General features: G+C 37.7%; 1 protein-coding gene and 1 long non-coding RNA gene across 3 annotated transcripts in view; both read right to left on the bottom strand.

The window, feature by feature from the left end:
- The window catches only part of Fas1 (fasciclin 1), a 62,123-nt gene that overhangs the window by 7,761 nt on the left and 30,398 nt on the right, over positions 1-23,964 (bottom strand). Inside the window, exons 2-6 of the mRNA XM_065347650.1 lie at positions 2,148-2,292; positions 1,832-2,013; positions 1,578-1,705; positions 386-482; positions 16-187 (exon numbers count right to left, since the gene is read on the bottom strand). Of these exons, the coding sequence (XP_065203722.1) occupies positions 16-187; positions 386-482; positions 1,578-1,705; positions 1,832-2,013; positions 2,148-2,292 (724 nt within the window). The remainder of the gene's footprint in view (positions 1-15; positions 188-385; positions 483-1,577; positions 1,706-1,831; positions 2,014-2,147; positions 2,293-23,964) is intronic.
- On the bottom strand, positions 2,302-13,088 carry LOC135833849 (uncharacterized). 2 transcript variants are annotated; one of them, XR_010556578.1, is made up of 4 exons: positions 13,014-13,088; positions 12,690-12,846; positions 11,801-12,601; positions 2,302-11,698 (listed from the first exon to the last, which is right to left on the bottom strand). It is a non-coding gene; the product is annotated as an uncharacterized LOC135833849 (long non-coding RNA). The 2 variants fall into 2 exon arrangements; XR_010556577.1 differs by having other exon boundaries at positions 2,302-12,601; positions 13,014-13,078.

The following is a 23,964-nucleotide window of genomic DNA, read 5'->3' as shown; positions in this document are numbered from 1 at the left end:
CGAAAGACAAATTACTTTTTCCGGTGCTTCGATCCCAAGGAAACGAAATTGTAACTTTGACTAGATCGGTGAAGGCGGTAGGACGATATATTTCGTATTCGGGCGTCGGGTTCAAAAACAGTACTTTATCGGGTATCACGTGGGCGTCAATTACCTTCGAATCGATCGCATTCGAGGTGGACTTTTTCTACGATAACAACAAGAAAATACATCAAGTACCTATATATGTATAGGTAGTAGGCACATACATAGAAGAAAATATATCGTATCAAAACTCGACTCGTCGACTTGAAAACGTCTCTATACCAAGAAATAATTGTACCTATATGAGCTTCGAATACGAAATACGTATGTAGGTACTCGTATATTGTATAAGTATACGTACCACCAAACCGTCGTCGATTGGAATTAGGTAGGTGTTCGGGCCTCTATCTCGGAATAGGTTTTCTTTTTGCCAAGCTTTCACCGAACTGTAGAACACGCTGCGAAAGAAAAAAAAACACGATTCATTAACAAAAAGTGCAGTAATCATCAACGCAACGGCGCATTCTGTCAATTATGTAGGTAATTCACAGAAAATCCAACTCGGGAGAAAATTGTTGACCTCACCGCGCGAGTCCATTTCGTAGGATTTATGCGCAATTCGTCTTCTTCGACCATTTCGTAGGTTAAAAAAAAATATCGAAACAAATAATCTGGAGACAGTTCCAGGAATAGATATTTGAAACCAGGGACGGAACTAAGAGGGTGAGGGGATGGAGCACCCCTTCTTCCAATTTTGTCAAATTTTGAAAAAGTCGGCAAATTTAAAAATTTTTTAGACTCGATAAAAAAGCTATACGAGTATTTTGCCGACCTTTTTTGGAACTCGAATCACACATTTTTGAAAGCTTTTGTCCTAGCTTTGCGCCGACTAAATACCTATACGTAAGTACCTATGTCGGTATTTTGGTTTTTTTTTTCTGAATTACTGCTCGTGTGGAAAAATGTCTGTTCTCGGTACTACTTACTTGACTTTCAAAAACGTTGACTTATTCGACTTGTAAAAAAATACCTACTCGATTTACTTTTCGAATTATCTACCTATTATTCGCACTCGAAAAATGTTTAAATCAAAAAATGAACGCTTTTTTATATCTCGAAACTCAAATTTTCGAAAGCTTTTGCCTTCAGTTCGTTCTGAACTGCGTGCTTCTTTTAAAAATTGGAATTTCTAAGAAATCATCGTTCAAATTCTAAAATTTTGAAACCGAAAAAATCAAATTCTTCGCGTAAAAAATATCGTGTTTTCACATTTCAGAGTACGAATTTTTTCAAGTTTTGCCCTCGTTGGGTAATGGTATACGCTCGGACTAATTTGTTTCTCTCTTACAAAATGAAAAATCCCACGTTTAAGACTGTCGACACGTACCTAGATCTGTTTAGATTCAATCACGTCTCCCAATTCCCAAATTTGATCTGATCCGATCTGAACATGTCGGAGGAAAATGATTGGGTCTACTTTTGCAAAACTGCGTCGGATTTTAGCATTTGTTTAGCCGAGGAATAATATAAGGCGAATATTCTTACGTTCTTACCTCGTGCGATGAGTCAGTTGAAACTCCTCAGATTTTTCCAGAAGTCCCCAAGCGTTCGGATTTAATTTTGTGACATCGTTATCTTTCATTCTTAACGGCTGCAGCACCTCGCTGATGATATGCAACGCCTGCGAGAACAAAATGCACGCTTATTAGATAGGTAGGTTGCTGTGGCCGACGGCGACCTATGTAGGTATTTCTCGAGTGTAGGTAGGTACTCGTAGTTGGGTACGCAAAAAAGTGCGTACGCGTACCTTTCGCTTTGAAGTAACCGGTGTGTCGGTTGAGAAGGATAAATCAGGATTGATGCGAGCATTGTTGATATAAACTTGGTTAGACGAAGTTCGCGTCAGCCATAAAGGCGGATTGCCAGTGGCCACCGTGTTTATGCTACCTCCAGTGCCGGGCAAATCGTCCAATTTGTACGGTATATTACCTGCGTGACAGAAATACCATACGAGTTTCATTTAGGTACCTATTACCTAATACCTATACCTAATCTACGAGTAGGTATAGAAAGCTAAGTAACTCGCACTTTAATCGTAGATCAACAGCTGAACAGCAACTTACACATATGGTAGAATAATAAATAGTCGTCTTTCAGCGATTTGTTTTTCAGTTTTTGGAAAGCTTCGTTGGTGGGTGCAAATATAGTCATCGGCGCGTTCTCCAACATGGCGGTCGCCAATTTGTTTCTTTCAATCATATCGTAAAACTGCGCAAGAAAAAACAGAAGAAAAATCTACATCAGCTACAGTAGATAGAGGTAGAGGTACAGGTACGTACATAGTACTACATATACAATATTATACATTACACACATTTCCACAGGTAATAACGTACTCGTATAATTTATACGAGCGCAAACAGGTAAATTAAATTTCGTCAACTCTATAAGTACCTACGCAGACCTAATCACTGCAGATTCATTTCCACCAATCATCGCGTAGGTATGTCTATGTACCATGTAGTGTACGAGTACTACGGCTTATTTAATTCAAATAATACCTTCGCCTTCGCCTTCGCCTTCGCGGCGATATTTCATTATGTAATTGCGACACTGGTGCCGAGTCGAGTCTAGTCGGGTCGTGTCTTACCCTTTTTCCGTTTGCCGTTTGCGTTAAAAGGCACCATTCAAAGGGCTAGATCTCGAATGTCGATATAACGCTCGTAATGAATTCTAATAACAAACGAACGCATCGTAAAGTTTCCTTTCCATTGGGTTGGTTCGATGGTTGGCAATTCGCATTGGCATTAGTCAGCCAAACCATCGAACGAATATAAAATTTTACGCGACTCCGACTCGGGGTTAAAAAATACGAGTAAGTATAGGTTCCTAGTTCCTACTGTAATAGCCTACACCCATTCTTATAGTCGAATCGACGAAGGGATTTACTCGTACTTTCAGCGTCTATTAATCGCAACAGCAAATGAGCGAGTGAATCAATTATTTTGGCCAAATATGACTGTAAAACGAAGATATTGGGGTGACTCACCAAGTTACGATAGCGATAGTTTAATCGCGTCCCGTCGTCGTCGTCGTCGTCAGCCTATGCCATGCCTATACTCGTAATCTGCAGAAAAAACCACGGACTGAAAGCTTCAAAAAGAAACTTGACTTTCGGCTTCTAACTTCCAAAAGAAAAAACTGAAACTTTTGGCTTTAGCTTTTGGCTTTTGCAATTAATTCGGCTAGCTTTTGGCTTTTCTAAAAGCTGAAATTTTGAATGAAAAATATTAAATTTTAGAATGAAAAATAAAAGTGGTGAATTTTGATTCAATTTTTCTCGTAAACGAATAAAAATTTCATGTTTTTAGAATGATAAATTGATACTTCGGAGCATCGAAGCCCAATTTCTCAATTTATTATAATTTAGAAAATTTCAAACAATTCAGTTAGTAGAATTAAAACAGTAACAAAAACCATGAAAAAAAAGCTTAGTAAAAAGCCGTATGAAATGAAACTTCTAGCTGGCTTTTGACTTTTTCAAAATGAAACTTAGCTAGCTTTTAACTTTCAAAATTTGGTGAAAAATATGAAATTTTAGGCTTTTTTAGGCTTTTGGCTTTCAGCTTTCGGCTAGCTTTCAGTCCCTGGAAAAAACTGCTGCGACTGTGGAACCTGGCCTCTGCATGCCCCCTCGCCCATTCCATTTCATTCATACTTACTACGTAGCAGTTGACAGACTTTACACGGTCATGTACTCGTATTATAGTACAATGTTTTACTCGGAAGGTACAGGTGCAGGTACCTGAACTTGTTAGTAATATTCAACAAATCCGGTTCCGGTTCTTCATTCACCAAAATGATTATGTAATAGGTGGCTAATTTTTACTATCTTATTGCATTTCATTAATTAGCCCGGCCGCGAGTACCGAACTAATTTCATCGAGAAACGCGCGTCATTAAGTATATTATAGTGAAGGTATTTGCACATAACTGTGCCATATACCGCGTTGTGCGTTGATAGAAGGATTACCTTATCGCGTGATAATTTTTTTCGTTTTTTACTCTTTTTTTTTTTTTTTGATCTATAAATACGTCGCATAAATCATAGCGAATAAAACACGAATGGTCGAATGACGAAGGTGTCATCTCACGGTTGATAGTATACCTAATTACCGAATTACCGACCATCCACCATCGAGAGGCGACTGGCAACTGAAATAAGTGAATTTTCGGAAACGTTGATTCGAAGCGAGTTGATACAAAGTCCAGAGTTCCAGACCCCTAGACGAGACGAGAGAGGTACTAATAACACTAACGTACTCGTACTCGTACAAGAAAGAACGCGTTTAATAAATTGCCTACATGGGCCATCGCAGGCAGTGTAGGTGCAATGTACAATGTACGAGTACATTCAACGCAACCATTTACGATTGATATTTTTATTAGGTATTTTTGTTTACCCAACAAGCAAAATGTTACTGCCATTGCCATAGTATTACATACACTCGCATTTCACTTCAACTCGAGCTAATTTGAGTCTCTCCGTTTCAATCATGTTTTTTCACCTCCACTATTCTAATTATTCGCCCGTAAAAATATATAAAGAGGTGTAAGTACATACATAAATATTTTATAGTTAGAAAATATGTTTTTGAGATGTCCGCTCGAAAACCACTGCGATTTTGGTGAAAATGCTCGAACAGATAAGCCAAAAACATTGTTCTTTAGCTCATTCTGGACTCTGGAGAAATGTTAATACGAGTACTAGCCTCGATACACGCTAGTGCTACATACATAATACGAGTATGCACTACATATCTACGAATTGAAAAGCTTAATTCATCGTAAATTTACGTTTACATTTTGAATAGTGTGCAGCATCGCACGGCGCAGCGCAGCGTAGCGTATTCGATTAATTTCGCTCGGCAATTGTCGCACATTCTTTCTCTCATTAGCATGTAATTACGAGTGGTAGCCTACAACTTGACCGCTGTAATAATACCATCCGGCCCCGGCCCCGGCCCCGGCCGACGGTCATCACCGTCATACTCGCACGAGTACATAGTAAGACGGGCTACGGCTACGGCTACAATACGATTTGCGTATAGAAAATTGATGGGATTGATTGATGATAACGGGTGGTCGCCGCGCCGCGCCGCTCGGTACACGGGTACATGTATTAAGTACTTACGAGTATATAAAAACTTTTCTCCATACACGATTCTAACGTAGGTTAGGTAGGTTAGAGACTCGTGACGAGAGCCCAGAGGTAAAGGGTTAAAAAGGAGTGGGTAGGTCTAGGTATTTTTTAAAACTACCTTAATCATCGTAATGATAGAACAACAAAAATTGCAATTGAGAATTGTAAAGGTTCCTAGTTCCTTTCATTTAGCATTTAGCATTCGCATCTCGCAGTTCGAATGCTCGAATTATTGGTACGAGTGTGTAATGTGTATAGCCTATTTCGTATTCGTATATCTTTTATGATGTTGCTACGAAAACGAAGACGAAGAGGCGCAGGCTGCTGCGGCCGCGCCGCCGTCATCGCCATAAATACAACAGCACCAGCGCATAAGTTGTAATTAAGACAATAAAACAGATAATTAATAATTGCGATAATTGCGCTAATTAAGAAAATTTTCCATCTTTTGTTGTTTAAAAAGATATGTGTAGATGTATACGTACGAGTATTGTACTTGGCGGACGTTTTGTCTTGTCTTGTCTTGTCTAGTGTTGTAGTGTCGTGTCATATTATGGTAGTATGTATGTACATATAATATGGTGTTGGCGATAGCGATAGCGATAGCGTCTAGATACGTATCTGTGTGCTATAATACGAGGAGATGGATACTCATACTCGTACTCGTAATTTGCAGTTTTTGTACCCATTTCACGTCTCACGTCCATGCAATGTCAAACGATTTAAACTAGCAATTAAGACGGGGTGAGATACTCGTAGCCGTAGCATTAGCAGCGCCACGCCAGCGTCAGCGTCAGCGAGGAGGACCATGCCCGTAAACACTTTTAACAATTAGGCTATAAACTATACACATCTTTGACGACTTACGAATAAGCGCATAAATACTACACGTTCGCGCATATTCGCTCCGTACTCGGCGTGCGCGAATATGATGTATTTTGTATTTTTCTAATCAGTGCAGGCTAATAGCCAAAAGCTAACTCGTCGCTAAACGCAGGTAAATGCCTCTCGTTGCTCGTTAGAGCAATATCTCGATGCCTATATTGCGCTGTCCATTCAATTTTGGCTCGACTGCGCTGTTTGTTTGTGTTTACTCAAATTGGAAAATTGTTGGCATCGCAATACGAGTAGGACCACACTTTATTTGGTGGTGACAGATAAGTAGATAATATATGTACAAAGGTAAAGTAGGTGGCCATGGCCCTAAGGCTACCTACCGTAATACCTTAATTTGGAGCACAATTTTTGGGCTACTCAACAAAATCCCTTCGATTGAATTTTTCTCCACGACCTCGAATCAATTTTAACCATGTAAAGGGAGGAATTGCGCCATTTTCCGTCGCTTAGGTGAGGGAAAATTGTTCTCCTTCTACCTTTCGCTCAGTTCTCTTACGTAACCACGCTATCTAGCGGTTTAGTTCGCGTCAGTGAAGTGTTTCACGTTATCCGATCACAACTTCAGTCAACCACGGACTCACTAAGCGAGAGCTTAGTTTCCATTCAATAGATAGGTCGAGGTGCGGAGCCCTATCAGTACGTTCGACGTATGGAGCACGTACTTTCCACCTAATTATTACTGGGATATGGAATATCTTTTACGTAATAGACTATTGGATCGGATCGTGGTTACTCAAGAGATGAACTGCAGCATCTTTAAATTCTCTTCTTAGAGTCATTTATGCCAGACCTGCCCTATCCGGCATAAATGTCCTTCTTCCCTGGGTGGTGTTTTTAACACACATTTGCGACTACTTGTACTCGCTTCCTTTATTCAAATCGTAATTCTATTTACGTAATATAATCAGACTATGTACAATACAGTGCTTAATTAACAATAAAGCTAATGTAACGTTATAGTCGACCGAGTATTCACTTTATTCATATTTCTCTATATGCATAATTTATATTTCATATTATCTCCGAAGAGTAGGTATACGAGGCGGTAAATCGCCAGTGCCTATCTGTGCATAGCACTAGGTATAGGTCTAACCAGGTTGTAAGGGTGAAGTTAGACCATGTAAGACTTTAGCACCTAGGTGCGAGTAATTACTGTCTTTACATTTGGCGCCCAACGTGGGGCTCGAGTGCCATAAATGCCATAAGATTTCCATAGAAATTTCGAAGATCCAAGGACCAAACACCATCAAGGTCAACTTCAACACCCACACCTACTTTTCACATGTGTGTGTTTAGTTCATAAGATGTTATTCAATAAGATTCTTGGACCATAAATCACCATAAAGAAGTCATTTACGTAAGGATTCAATCCAGCAGTCAATGGACGAAAATATGGTACCATTTATGGTTCGCATTTATTTCATATGTATTTTACGTAATGGAAAATGAACCAGTTATTTCATCAGTTCGAGAAGATTTCATGTTTCGAGAAGATAGGAATGTTCATTACCTATTTATCAAATATGGCAGTAAAATACGAGTTATATTTGCAGTTTATTGCACGAACATTTTCGACCTATAAATAGATGGGGAATTTGACGTTACATTATCTCAATGTGTTCAACAACGCGAAATAGGTACCTACCTACGAGTCAGCGATCACATTCGAATAATCGGCATTGTTACGACGAAATTACGTTCAAACATGTTACCATGATAACGTATGAACGTGATTTTTGCTGAATTTTATACAATGGAAAATATATTCAAGTTTTTATGGGAAAATACCAACTCTACAGGCATCGTACTTTGGCCTAGAATCCCCACCAACGAGATTACTTATCTCTCACTTTCGACAGAGCTCCGAGTATACGATTCGATATCCGAATCATTATGTTTATTTCTCTTTTATGAAGAAGTTCTCAATATCGTTTCACTTTGCGTAACTTAGCGTTTGCTTTCATTATACTTCCAAACTTACGTTTTTCGTTAGTTTTGTTACAGATACATTGTGTCTCTTGCGTAATTAATTGCGTTCCAGTTCAATTCCAGTTCCAGTCAAACGGTTCAATTATTGAAATGGATTCCAACCAATCTAATAACGTGGGAAATGTCAACGGACAATCCAATGGTCAAAACCAAGGTAACGTTCCAGTCAATCCAAACCAGTCTGGATACTATGTTCAACCTCAAGTTTTCAATCCAAACGTGACTCAGTGGCCTCATCCGCAATATTTTGCCAGTTCCACTCAAATCATGCCTCCGAATGGTCAACCTCCGGTGCCATATGGAACCCCTGGTTTCTACTTTCCAAATCAATCTATGGTTTATGGTCCACCTCAACCAATCCAATACATGGCTCCTCCTCAAGGTAATCCTCAGTTGGTCCAGCCATCTCAAGGTACGGTACAATCTAATCCTCCGAGCCAAACTCCGAGTCAAGCCAATAATTCGATTTCCTCAAATGGCAATCAAACAGGGAATACTACTGCAATTCCGAACCCAACTGTATCTCAACCTAGTACCTCAACTCAAAATATACAAACGAGTTCGAGTACTCAGGGACAGAATACAAGCGTTGCCCAAGCCACTCAACCTCAGCCAACTCCTCAACGGGTAGTAGATGGTCAAGGTCACAGTTATCACCCCAAATCACGTAATTTTTCCAAGTATAGAGAAGATCTGAAAGCAGTCAACCAAACTAAAGATCTTCCAGTTGCAAAGGCTTGTGCTAGGTTCGTATCAGCTAGAGGGTATAAAATAGGCAAAAACGTCTCTAAAGTTCTAAACTTACGTAATAATGAAGAACAATCTCGTACCAGCCATGCACATAATAGTTTACTCGATGAGTTGCATGAATCTATGAATAGACGCCCACAGAGTCAACTTCCTCAATATCAACCTTCTCAACAGCAACACGCTGCCACACCACCTAATATTTCCGATCATGAGGAAAGAGAAGAAAGTGCTTTTACACTTGAGCAAACTCTACAGTGGTGTGATTTTGACAATAGGGCTGCGTGTGAAAACATAGGCAAGGATGTCTCCAATAAAAATTTATCAATAGCCGCTATTCTAGATCCTCCTAGGAGAGAAGGCCAGGCAGCACGTCGAGTTTATAATTTTGATGCTCTCGATCATTCAATGGGATTTGATGGCGTTGAAATAACGGTTCCGACTCCAACCGAGAATACTGAGCTACAAGATCATATCAAATGGTCACTAGAATGCAATGATGATCGTATCAAATCTATTGAGGATATGCAATTACGGATACGTTCTCTTGAAAAGGAATTGTCAGATACTAGAGAGGATATTAAAGATGTATATAAGAGACTATCTACCCAAATCGAAAGAGGATTTCTATACTTCCGCGAAGCCATGATCAAAGATACCCGTACAATAAAGAATCTATTCCACGAATCATATAAACAAACACAACACATCAACCACGTAGCGTTAAGTGGTATGAGATTGGGACTTGCTGCTACTGACGAGATGGCAGAAATTAGACCTATGTGTGAAGACTTGTTGGATGCTGCAGCGGATACATACGAGGTTTTACAGCCTATGATTAAACGTTTCAACGAGATTAGTCCAGTCCCATTATTTACATCAAATGGTATTCCTAACCCACCACCACCTACTCCACACCCTCAAATTACAAATCCCACAATTCCGGCAATTATATACCCACAACCGCCACCAGTATACAATAATACGATTCCATCAAACACTACAACATCTAACGTTACGTCAAATGTCATATCAACTGCTACGAATGTATCAACTCCTAATAACGTTACTACCATCAACAATGTGGTTGATTTAACTCAAAATCAAACTCCACCAGGTATTGAAATTCTTAAGGAAAGTGGAAGGTTAGCTCAGACCAAGGAAGTTATGGAAAGTATGATTAATAATTCGGGATTAATTTATAAAAAATCGAATGGAGAAGAACAAATTGTGGAATTCCAACTTGGAACAAATCCTCTCATGAAAACACCTGATGCTAATCCCAGGCAACGGCAATTAAGTTATGACTTAGACATTGCAGAGAAAAATAATTACAAATTGAAATCAAAGAATATTTTCGACAATAGACACAGGTTGACCAACACCAACTTATTTGAAGTAATTTCCTTTGTCCTCAAATTTGAACAACAAATGTGTAATAAAGGTGCCTCCAACTCTCAATATATTGAATTTTTCAACGAACTCTTAATCAGTGAGGCTGCCATCAACTGGAAAGATTCACTCAAACGATCATTTGCTTTTTATTATAATCATCGTACGTCATTCATTCTAACTATGTGGAATCAACAACAACACGAATGTGCAAAAGCACATTTCCGTACAATCAATTTAGCTACCGATTCAACTAAGAGCTGGGCTCTAGATTTCTTAAAATGGTACACTATCCTGGGAGATACTAATATGACCGATGACGACCTTATTTCCACCTTACACTCAGTTGTACCTCACAATATGCAACATCATTTCGGTCTTGAAATTACATGTAATAGAGTAGCATTCGAAAAACACATCCGAGACTTAACCATTCGACAGTTACCTACATCATTACGACAACCTAATTCGTTATTATATCAATCTACTCCGATTCTGCCTGCTAAAAAAAACAAGAAATACAGCAAATTTGGCAAAGGTTCGCAAACCAACTCCAAACCTAATCAAAACACCACTGGGGCATCCAGCCAGTCACCATCGGGAAGTTCTGGCAATCAATCATTCCGAACACAAGTTAATCACACGGATATCTCTCAGCCATCATCCTCTCAAACACAAAATGACGGAGATGATTTTCAACAACATAATGATGAAAGTTCAAAAAACGGGGAAGACTCCGACTCCTCCGACGCAGAGGAGGGGACGGGGAACAACGATCAAGAATAAATAATACATTACGTAAGAAAAAAGAATTCCCATTTTCGGAATACGAGTTTTTCGGGGATTCTTTAGCCCAAAAATTGTCTGAAATAGCCGAATGCGATGTTACGTCTTCTTCAATTTTACGTAATGACATTGCACTTCGCGATTTACTACATCAAATTAAGAACAACAAATATAATAAAAAACACGCTATTATTTCATTTGGTCAACGCGAATTAAATAGCAAATTCGTGGATTTCAGTCAATTTGCTAAACTCTCAGATCAATTAATGGCTACTCTCATCGATAAGAAATTCAAAGATATTATTGTTCTATTTCCATTAGTTTTACCACCGAAGAACAATTTGCATCATGTACAAACCATACGATGGCATGCGTTTCAGAAATTATTTTCTGCTTTATCAAAGTTACGTAATGTACGGGTCATTTTCGAAACTTCATTAATTTTCACATCAGTTAATCCACATCCTTCCATTGATGGTAGTTATATCGTCGATGAAGATATGCATGGTAACGTAAAGCCTGATATAACGAAATTCTTCAAAAACAATGCCGGTATATTCTATCCAATACAGCAACTGAACGAGAAATTGAAAAAAGTTTTCACAGATGTAGCTTCTGATTCCAGTCCGGTGATCATTCGTCCCAAATCCACAAGTACCTCTGAAAAAGACAGAACTATCTACGATGAGTTATTTGAAGCCAATAGACTCAAGGAATACGATTATTCAAAACCTGATCATTACGATCCAACGTTTGATTTACCAGTAAACGCTTTCACTATTGACTTCCAACCACCTATACCAGAACCAGAGTATGAATTCGATTACATCACAAACGCGACACGGGAACAATTAGCAATTTGGTACCATACATATAAAGCAGCACATCTTAACGCAAAACGAATCCATAACAAGATCATAAACACTGATGAAGATAATATCGAAAAATTAGTCGACATTGACGATCTGGAAATTGGTATCTACGATAACTCCGACGGTTTCTTCAAACACATACCATCTTCCAACGTAATTGATCACAAATACAAGCATGATGGAAAACGCTTCATTAAATCTAAAGATCTAGAGGATAACAAGCGAATACTAGCCTCTGAAACACTAATCGTAACGAAGGAATCAAGAGTTTTAAGCGATTATGACCTGTATCTTAAGTGTAAAAATATCGATATCAACGACTTTGAATTACCTTACACTAAACTGGTTCAAGGAGTAGCAGGTTGTGGCAAAACAACGTATATCTTAAACAATATTCGGCACAATGGATCAGATTTAGTACTCTTTCCAACAAAAGAAGCGGCTATCGACTTCCGTACACGTTTAGCTAAGAAATTAGGACTGTCAAGTGATGATATTGAATTTTTACGTAATTATCGAACGATTGATTCATATCTAATGCACGGAAACGATTACCACTACGAACGTATATTCATTGATGAAGCTTTATTGGTTCATTACGGTGCAGTTTTATTCGCTATGATGAAGTCACGAGCTAAACGCGCGGTGTTAATTGGAGATGATCGTCAAATTAAATATATCAACCGTTCACCTTTAAGAAAAACACAATACCAATTAATACCTGATCAATTAATTGATGAAAAAGAACATTTATCAACCTCCTATCGATGTACGCTTACCACGGCTAAATTACTCAACGATTTATACGAAGATGGCATGTTCTCAACTTCCATAGTTCACTCTGAGATGGAAATATTCGATTATTATTCAATTGATACTATTCCACGGATCTCTGGGGCACAATATCTTGTTTTTACGCAACTTGAGAAAGCTATCCTGGAGAACAGAAAGTTCAAAGTTAACACGATACATGAGTATCAAGGTAAACAAAATGATCACGTTATTATCGTACGCCTTAACAAACAACGCAATCCTGTTTATGAAAGTTTATCTCACGTAATAGTAGCCCTAAGCAGACATCGTAAAAAATTGGATTATCATACCGTTGATTCTAAAGATCTGTTATCATCATTTATTCAACGAACGAGTAACTTTACAATTCACGACTATCGCAGTGTTAGAAAAGGTGATGGAGAAATTCCATGGAAAAATCATAACGAACTCACGTTAGATTACCACAATTCGAACATCAATTATATTCTAAATATTACCCAAAAAGGTGCTCAAAATGATCAATCCGTGTTATCTCAACTGGACCGAACTGAAGTAGAGATCAAAACAACAGTAGTCAGTGTAGGCATTGGAAAAGGTAGTTATCCCGCACAACTCGACACTGGGGCAACCCCTAACATAATATCTGAAGAAACAGCTAAGTATTTGATGGAAAATCACTCCGAAGATATGGATTACATTCCATTATCTGAACCAGTGAGTTGCGTATTAGCTAATGAACAAATCGTAGAAACTGCTCATTACGCATTGGTACCAACCTTACGATTTGGCAAACACACCTTGAAAATTCCCTTTTACGTGATGAAAAATTGTAACCAAGTATTTTTGATTGGAATGCAAACGATGATTCAACTCGGGATTGATCCTAGAATACACAAAGGAGTAGCTTACTGCCAGCCTACACCAAAACACGATATTGATTCAATACCTTTTCTAAAACCAGAAGAATACATTACGAAATTGAAATTAAATCATGTATCAATCCAACAGTCATATCTTCCAGATACTTACATGCTACTGAATCGAGCCAATACGTTACGAAAATATTACAAACTGCCTGAGGGTGTTACTGATACAGGTCCAGAAATTTATCTTAATCGATTACGAGCTGACTTAGATGAAGCTGTATTTGAGAAGCGAATCACTCCTCAACAAGCGGATCATGCATATAACATCTTAGCTCCATTTAAAGACATTTTCAGTAAATTTCCAGGTCGTTTCAAAGGGAAAAAAGAGAAATTGGAATTCAACTTACCTGAGAAAGAAATTATTTACAAGTGTGGAAAATACAACCCTTCTAAAAAGATGATGGAAGCTGTTAAGCGTGAGATACAAATTATGCTAGCAATTGACGTAATAGAACCCTCTAATTCAAGATATATCAACCCTATCGTTATTAACATAAAAAAGAACGGTGAAATGAGAATTTGTTTGAATCCAGTGGATCTTAATCCAATCTTAAACGAAAATTATAATGAAGCAGGTCTTTTGGATCGTATTATAACTGAATACGCCGAAGCCAAATTTTTCAGCACATTGGATTTTGTGGCTGGATTTTGGCAAATCGTACTTGAGGAACGTTTTCGTAAATACTGCGCATTCCAAATCGATGGTAGAGTATATCAATTTATAAGACTCCCGTACGGCCTAAAGATATCTTCAGCATTGTTCGTAAATCTCGTAAATGACATCATTCCAGACAGAAAGGGTATAACCAAGTATGTCGACGATATCTTGCTTCGTGCAGATACTTTTGAAGAAATGCTAGAATTACTGGTAGAGGTATTTGAAATCTTACGTAAGAATGGACTCAAATTGAACGCCACCAAATCCAGATTTTTCAGAAGAACTACGGATCATTTAGGATTTGATTTGGAGCCCGGCATTATCAAGAAACAATCCAAGAAAATACAGAAATTTTTAGAGTATGTTGAAAAACATACTAATAAAAAGACCGGTAAATTTGAGTTGAAAAATGCCAACGAAGTACTGGAATTGATTGGTTTAACGGGATTGTACAGACGTTTTATTCCCTGTTATCAACAGATCTTACGTAACCTATACAAACTAACTGAAAAAGGAGAAGTTTTCGTATGGGGACCTGATCAAGAAGAAGCTTTTGAAAGATTAAGAGCCGAATACATCAAAGACTTTGTACTAATTTCACCAAGAAAAGGATACGATTTATATTTGGACACTTACACGTCATCTGATGCCATGAACGCCGTCTTATACCAAACTGTCGAAGGTCAAGATGAAATAGTTATGTTTACTAGCTTTAGCTTTAAGGAACACCAAAAATCGTATACGTTAATCGAACGTGAGATGTATAACTTGATGAAAACAATTCGCAAACTCCAATTGTGGCTTCACGGAAGAAAAATCCACGTAAGAAGCGACCTAAAATCAATTGTAGCTAACTTCGAAGTAATGGCCGAAATACACCGAAAAGCAGCCATCTGGATTACGCAACTGAATTGTTACAACTTAATCTATGACTTACGTAAAAAACACAAGCGCTGGTTTGGAATTCAAGCTCCTGAGATTACGTTAAATTACTGTAACTTCGCCAATTTGGTATCCATCGAACAGAATGTTGGAGATAAAATCAGAGAACGTCTCATATCAAGTTTACGTAAAATTGATCAATTCCAAAAGAAAGATAAAACCTGCAAAGGAATAACATATCGATTAAAACTCCCTGATGAAAGATTAAACCAACGCGATTTAGAAGCTAAGAAGAGATTAGCTCTGCGATTCTCAATACATACTCAAAATGGTAAAGAAATCTTGATGTTCAATAATAAAGATGAAACGGTGGTTCCAGTCTTGCCAGATGAACTTTTTACTGATACGATGACCCACTTACATGAGGTATTTGGACACGTAGGTGCGAACAAACTGGATACTCTTTTCCGACGGATGTATTATTCTGCGAATTCAAAACATTACGTACGTTATCTCACTAGTGCATGCTTATATTGTAAAGCGAATAAAAATTATGGTATGAAGAAACCAATTGAATTTGCTTACGTTAACGCACATCGACTAGCTGACGTCTTATCAGTTGATTTATTGGGTCCTATCGCGAACGAGTCTGACGAACCAAAATACGTATTTGTAGCTAAAGATGTTTTCTCTGGAAAAATATGGTTACGTTTACTAATTAGTATCAAACAAAAAGCGGTAGCAGATACAATGGAAGAAGTCATTAAAGAAATAGCAACGTTAGGACATAAGATACGAAAAGTAAATACTGATAATGCAGTACAGTTCAAAAACAACATCTGGAAGAAATTATTAAAGCGTCATCGTATACAAAATGGAAAATCAACCCCATACAATCCTCAATCGAATATTGTAGAAAGAACGATGAGGTTAATTGGAGAACATCTTCGAGTAAAAATCAACCTTGATAGTGATGGAGCTTACACTCACCATGGTTGGCATCAGCATATCAAAACCATCGAAAATGAAATTAATCATCGTCCAAATGAAGTTGAAATAATCCCAGATGAATTGTGGCAATTACCAGGATTTGAAACCGGTTTACCTGTAAATTATGTACCTATCAATGCCAAATTTGAATTAAAAGCTACCAGGCGTAAAATTAAAGAAAAGATTTTACCTTCGGTAACCAGTGCTGAGCTTATGGAAACACCATTAGATATGCTAAATGATGTATACACTGCCAGCGATGGATATGTGTGGATTTTTGTGGATGGAGCCTGCGCTGATAACGGAAGCGAAGACGCAGTAGCCGGCATCGGAATCTGCTGGCATCCAGAAGGTACAAAAAATGTCTCTGAAAGAATCAATCACGAGAAATACATCAATACGAATAATTTAGCTGAATTAGTAGCTTTGAAAACAGCTATGGAAATAATGTTACGTAATAAAGTCACCAAATTATTGATATTTTCGGATTCGCAATACCTTACTACTGCAATCAACACAGAATACAATAAATGGAAAGCTAATCAATGGAAAAATTCGTCAAACAAACCTGTGTACCATAGAGAATTATTTGAAGAAATCGTAACATTGAAAGTACAATTTGAACATTTCCAACTCCACCACACATATGCAAGACAGACTGACTACGGAAACTGTATAGCCGACCAGTTAGCACGTAAAGCGGTTTATACAGATGATTTTGACGACTCCAGAATTGATGAGATGACAGACCATCAGGCATTAATCAACCTAAATGCAGAAAAACGTAAATTAAAAAGGCAACAAGAAGAACAAAAGTTCAATGATAAGCGAGGAGATTTACGATTACACCAACCTGGTGAACTTGTGATGATCACAAACCACAAGCAATCTTCATCTGATAAAGGAACAACTGAGAAATTATATACGAAACGGTCTGGTCCATACCTGATAGTCGTACGAGCTGGAAAAAACTGCTATGAATTAGTGCACATCAAATTTAGCGAAGATAAAAAACTGATAAGCGTTAGACAAATTATATCTTACCTGACGTTACACCAACAGGAAATGCTGCGTAAGGAGCCTAAACTCCGTTCGAAATTCAACAACAGAACGCTGGAACAAAAAATGCTGGAATTTACAAACCAGAAGGAATTACTCGAAGAATTTGTTGCCAAATCTCCAACCAACCAAGCCAAAGATAACAATGACAATTTCAAAATGATAAAAAGAAGTTTACGTAATAATCTGTCGACTGATAAGCAAACTGAATTCGATTCAATCCTGAAAGAAGTTGTCAAAAACAACACAGAACGAGACTTGATCAAATCCACCGCTAATCAGAGATACAATCTACGAAAGCGGAATAAAAGACTAAATTATGACGAGAGTATTGCGCATGTTTCAACCAAACAATACAGAAAGCGGTTTCTAGCTATCAATTATCTCGTTGTGAAAATCCTCTCTGACACTCAACGTACTAATTTCATCAAGTTATATTCGTCTGTGCGAAAACCTGAGTGGATTTTTCAAGATTGATTTTGTTCTGGTGATCACTTTACGTAATACTAATTGAACGTGTTGAATTTCGCTTGCGTAAAAGTCTTCCAGTTTCCAGTTCGTTATTATTTACGTAATTTGTTCCAGTAATCTCAAGGTAAAGTAATCCTTTCATATACCTCGGTAAAATGCTATTACGTTACGGAAATCTGACCGCATATGTAAATTCACAGATGGCTGATAACTCAACGAACGGTTATTCTATCTCTCTTCCAACATGTGGCATTTGTAAATTTGCCCTTCTGCCAACTCAAGCTCTCGTGAGGACTTCATCTTGTTCGCATGTGCTTCATGAACGTTGCCGCAAAGAGATAATCTATGATTTCGGACCCGATTTCCGCATTCCCACGCCGTGTATGGTGCCCATGTGCACTGGGCAGTTGGATGATCGAACCATTTATCCAGTGACTTTTACGGTACAGCGGTTTCCTTTATTGATCGACGAATCGGACTATCTAGAAAGAATGATGGATCTTGAACGCCAGCTGTCGGAATTACATGTCGAACATACAAATATCCGTAGAGAAAGAAGCCAGTACTTAATCGAGCTTCACGAAGCTAATCATCGAAACTTACTTACTGAACGTAGAGAAGCTGACACGGTTAATGAACTGCGACTCCAGATTGAGCAATTGTCAATAGCAGCACCGAGGCCACGAAGCAACGAAAGCAGACCTTGTGACAATCGAGATGTACTTGCCGACTGCCATCATGAACTTTACGTAATGTAATGGAAGTAATCCGTGAATTAGACCTACACATCTGTTCTCAGATACCGAAGACGCTATTGGATTCCAACTCCTTCAAACAGGATCATGATTACGCTTACGTCACGAGATATTTAGCAAATTCATCAACTGGAGGTACCACCACTACTTACTTTCTAAATGGCGTAATGTGTATGGGCGACGGCCTAGTACACGGCTTGGTAGACCTTGCGATCAGCAACAACCGGGAAAGACAAAAAAGATGGAGGAATAATTCGTTGTCCAGAGACGGCATCACGAGGGAAAGACTAATCGAAAACATTGATCGATATCTGACCAGGGTACCACGATCGATTTTACTCTCTTTTGGCGAAGCACAGATTGATGATGCAGCACGTAAACATGAAACCTACGAAGATATCGAAGCGATAATAAAACATCTTATCTATCGAGGAGTTCACCAAATTTTCATTGCACCTGTCCCAAATAGAAAAATTGGATCAATCAACCACCACGCAAGAAAATGCTACAGGGGTTTTCTACAAAATCAAGGAGACGGCGTTATCGTACACTACCTACGAGGTTTAGAAGAAATCATTGATCAACAAGTTCCTGATTACGTTATCGGTTCCCAATCTTTGGTACTATCACCAGAGACATATCTACAGGTAGCTCTGTTCCTCATCGAGAGATTCGTCGCACACACAGATTAAAAACCTAACAGTAACGTTACGTAATAGATTAGAATCAGCAATAGATCTAGAATTATTAGTACCATTATTTTTTACGTTATAACTTACGAACATTACTGGTGTTTTATGCATTATTTACTTTGTAAAGTGGATGAAAAGAAGATACTGGAAAACAGCCTATCCATGTTACGTAAAATAAATCTAAAATAAGAAGAAATATGTCAAATTTTAGTTATTAGTTATAATTTACATCGAGAAGAAGAATAAAATTATCATTTTTCATTACCAGTATCGAATCATTCCAATAACATACGCGTTCTATTTACTTTGGGTAGAAAACATGAGGTACCGATGAAAAAACCCAAATATCGTAACCAAGTAATAAAAAATCAATTCAATTAAACACTGCATAAATTAAAACTTCAACGATAATAAAATTTCTAATAAACACCAGTAAAACAAAAATACAAAGTAGAAAAATATTCAAAGTAGTTATCAGCTGAGAAACCATTTTCCAAAACACATGGAAAGAAGTGGTGGGGATCTTTTTCGTAAACCAATCAGAAATGTCTTCTAACACATTTCAAAAGTAAACAACTAGTTGAATGTGTTTCGTTCGAATTTGAGTAATTGCTATTTCAATGTTTTATTGAAGTAAATTAAATAAATTATTAAAACACCGGGTTGAGTTATAACGGGAGTATTCTAACCGGTAACATCGTTTATAGTGGCGATTTTAATATCGTGTCGAAATGGACAGAACCAAAGAAAAGGACCGAGAAGGTAAGCACCAACAATCACTAAGATATCAGAACAAATGATCCATACACCAATATTAATCATTTGGAAATGTTCAACAGACGTAAAGCCGAAAGTATACCGCGAATTAATGTCAGCAGCCGAACCAATCCAAAATCTAATGACGGAATACGGTAGAAGAAACATCGAACTAGAAAAATCAATTGCCATGAAGAATGATAAAATCGCGACATTGGAAAAAGACCTAACCCGCATGGAAAAACGATTCCATCTAAACGATCAAGAGCTACGTAATACAGAAAAAAGTTACAAGATTTTAACCGATGATTTCCGAAAGGAAAAAATATTCCAAGAGAACTACCGTCAACAATTGGAGAAGAACCTAAAAGACAAAGATGAACGATTACGTTACGAAGAAGGGGCAAAAATCAAACTGGAAAACCGAATTGCATACCTAGAATCAAAGTTGGAAGAAACCGAACGCGAATGTAATCAATTAAGAAAAAAATTCAACGATGAGCATACAAAATCACGTAATGCAAATCGAGAAAAGTACTCACAAGAAATCACGTCATCGTCGAAACAGCATCATGAATCCAGTAGGAAAAGAAAGACACATAGCGACGAAGAATCAAGCCGTGAAAACCATAAACGCAAAAGCGAAGAAAATCGAGAAAAGCCACGATTACGTTATATTAACTACAACCCGGTGATGTACTACGAAGGAATACTTTTCCATGGCAGTAAAGTGAAGACGCAGATGCCTATCGAAATCGACGTATTTTCTTTAATGAAGGACTGCAAAAAGCGAGGTTTCCAGTTTAATCAGTCATTATTACGTAACGAAGTAAAAGACTTTCATTTCGAGTGTCAATGGGATTATGTATCTACGTATCTTCACAAACGTCCAAAAGGAAACATCATACGTTTATTTTACATCAACAACTACCTCACAATTGGCGACAGTTTCTTGTACGCCACAGTACGTCAAGGATTACACAAGAACAAAGTCATGCAGTCAATTTACGTCGGGAGCGAACTAGGAGGAGGTACTTTGTCTCCAGGACAAATTAAAAGACAATTAGCAGAAAACTTACGTTATGTTACAAGCAAGGTGATGATATCATTCGGCCTACATGACATCGATACCGAAATTTACCAAAATGCGTTGAATAATACTCGACAAACACTGGATCTAATTATCAAAATGGGAGCGAAAGAAATCATTGCTTTCCCGCCGATCGAACCATTCCAAGATGAAGAAATGCAGCAAAAAATTACGTGGTTCAAAGACTGGTGGAGAAATATAGGAAAAGAGTATCCAGATGTAAAAATTGAATATCTTGAGATAGTAGAAGAACTCAATATCAAATATCCAAGACCGACCTTCATTGACTCTCGACGAAACGTATTTATTATGCCGCAGGCGTATTTCGAAGCTGTAAAATATCTCGCACCAAAAATTCACATGTAACTAACGTAATTAAAATGATTGGAACCTATTGTACGGTGACTACATCCAAATGTTTAGCGATCGTTTAATTGGATGTCTAATTACATTACGTTATGTTCGTACTAACAGAAAAATCAAATTTTACGTTATGAAAAATCGCTCCACCATGAAAACCCATTATACGAAGAAATTCGGATACTATACTTATAGAAGTCGATGGTAAAATATTTTTTTCTTTGCCATAGAAGAGGTATTTCATGTAATGTTTGCTACATATAACTTAATTATAAGAATTTTGTTACCACAGTCGCTCATTCCTTGTCAAATCGAAGATATATTGTTGTTATTACGTTAGAATTTATTTTGTTTGTGAGTCATTTAGCTGTTTATTTACCAAACATAAAATAAAAATCAGAAGATCTATAAAATTCAAATTATTACACCGGCACCTCACCCACCAAACATAGGCAAATGAGACAATCACCACAACATCACCTCGCTAGAGGAAATAGATAATAAACAAAAAGTTGAAACACATTGTGTAATCAACCGTAAAGAAGCTAAGTAAGACATAATGTGCTTTGTGATGATACTCAACTAACTCGACGTAAAATTTTAATAATATCTGAAAAAAGCAACGAAGAAAAACGACGGAAGGTGAGCATTATTCCATTACAAGTTTACTAAATAAAAATTGAGCATATAACTATCGACGACTGTATATTTTCCAATAGTGCGACTGAAGATTAAAGCTGATATTCCAAGAAATCCAATTGATACGAATACGACGAAATTTTCCAATCAACGGAATAAGGTAATTGCAATTAATAAAACAATACACATGATAAACAAAACAAGCATTTACAACAATCTGTGTATTTGTTGATTAGAATGGCGAGCAAAATGATACATGATTCGTTAGGCCTAACCGAATACGAAGCTACTATCAAAATGCCGATATGTGCAATATGCCTGCTGTTAATAATCGATGATGAATACGCAAAAGGCATTGCAGTCCTTGATCGATGTCGGCACATTGCACATCAGCGATGTATTAACAAAATGACCTGTGTAATCATCAGCTGCGAAAAAACTGAAACTCCAGGAAGGTGCCAAATTCCCAAATGCAAAGAAATCTTCGAAGTGGAAAAAGTTCGTACAATTAGGATAGCAACTGATGATATGGCAAGCGTAATTGCACGATACGTGAACTACAATCATACTTTAAAAGCCCAACTTAAGGAGTCAGAACAGATGATCGAAGAGATACAGCAGATGGTGAATGATCAAGGTAACGATCTAGAGCAAAGAGATCTACGGATTCGACATCTTGAAGAGGATCTAGAAGGCTTTAGAAATATTCTATTCGACAAAGAGATGAAACGTGTTTATGAAGAAATGAAAAAAGAAGACGGAATCGAGCTGGGGAACGAGTTAAAATTCGAAACAGACCAATTCGGGATGAACCCTCACCTGAAATCGGCATTCGAGAATAACGTAACATATCTAACTTCAGAAAACATGCAACCGTCTACCTCGAAACCAAACAACGTAATCACAATTGAATTCGAAAACGACCCCAAATCCAACTCTATCGAACCATACCAACATTGGAAAAACCTAAAAGAAAACAACAATTTCTATTACGTAAAGTTTAAGGAACCGATTGAAATCAGACCGATGATAATGCACAACAGAGAAACATATGAGATACCCATCGAATATAATATCAGCGAATTACGAAGAGAGTGCTTCAAAAATGGATATAATTTCGATAGTAACGTAACAACAAGATATTCCAATGGATATACCAACAAAATCCAAACTGACTTTATCACGCAGTATACTTATGAACACCCTCGAGGATACCACATCAAATGCTATTTCCTCGGAAACTACATGATGATCGGCGATGGGGCTCTCTGCGCGATGGCTTGGGAAGGGCTGTATGAAAACAAGCCATTACGTGCAATAATGATGAACTCGTTACTGTTAACTGGTACGCTATCACCGAAGAAACTAAAGAACCATTTAATACACGCGATCAGACAGCTGCCACCAATGTTAGCGGTATCAATCGGGAACCATGATGTCAGGAAAGAAATTTTTCGTAACGTAATCAAAAACACGAAACAACTTCTCCATCTAATGATCAGTAAAGGAGCAAAAAGAATCCTTCTAATCCCAATGGTCTATTCCTATGCAGCCATGGAAAAGTATGCAATTAAAGCAGAGAGGTTTAATAAATGGCTAAAGGAAGAAGCGGTGCTAATAAAAGGTGCGGACCTTATTTATATGGAGCAATTTGAAGAATTATACCAGAAACATCCGATACCTTATTTTATAGATCGCCAAGAAAATATGTTCCACACATATACCGCGAACTATGAAATGGTATCCTTAATAGCAGCAGATATACATGATGAAAGCGAATTCTTCCTAACCCAAGTTCCCGAACAACCTGATACTATAGCAGAAGATAGATACAGAGAATACGAAGAACGCATAGGTATCGAAACATTACGTAACGCATAAATAGTAGCAAAATCCGAGCTACATCAACGTAGTACATCATAGCCGAATGAAGAATACAACATGCATATCCCATAAGATAATGTGTTTACATATCAAATATAAGAATAACGTAACAAATTAG

Source organism: Planococcus citri, chromosome 2, assembly GCF_950023065.1.
Source record: "Planococcus citri chromosome 2, ihPlaCitr1.1, whole genome shotgun sequence".
NCBI classification, from domain to species: Eukaryota; Metazoa; Arthropoda; class Insecta; order Hemiptera; family Pseudococcidae; genus Planococcus; species Planococcus citri.
The sequence above is the reverse complement of the archived record's forward strand: the minus strand, read 5'-3'. Positions and strand labels throughout refer to the sequence as shown.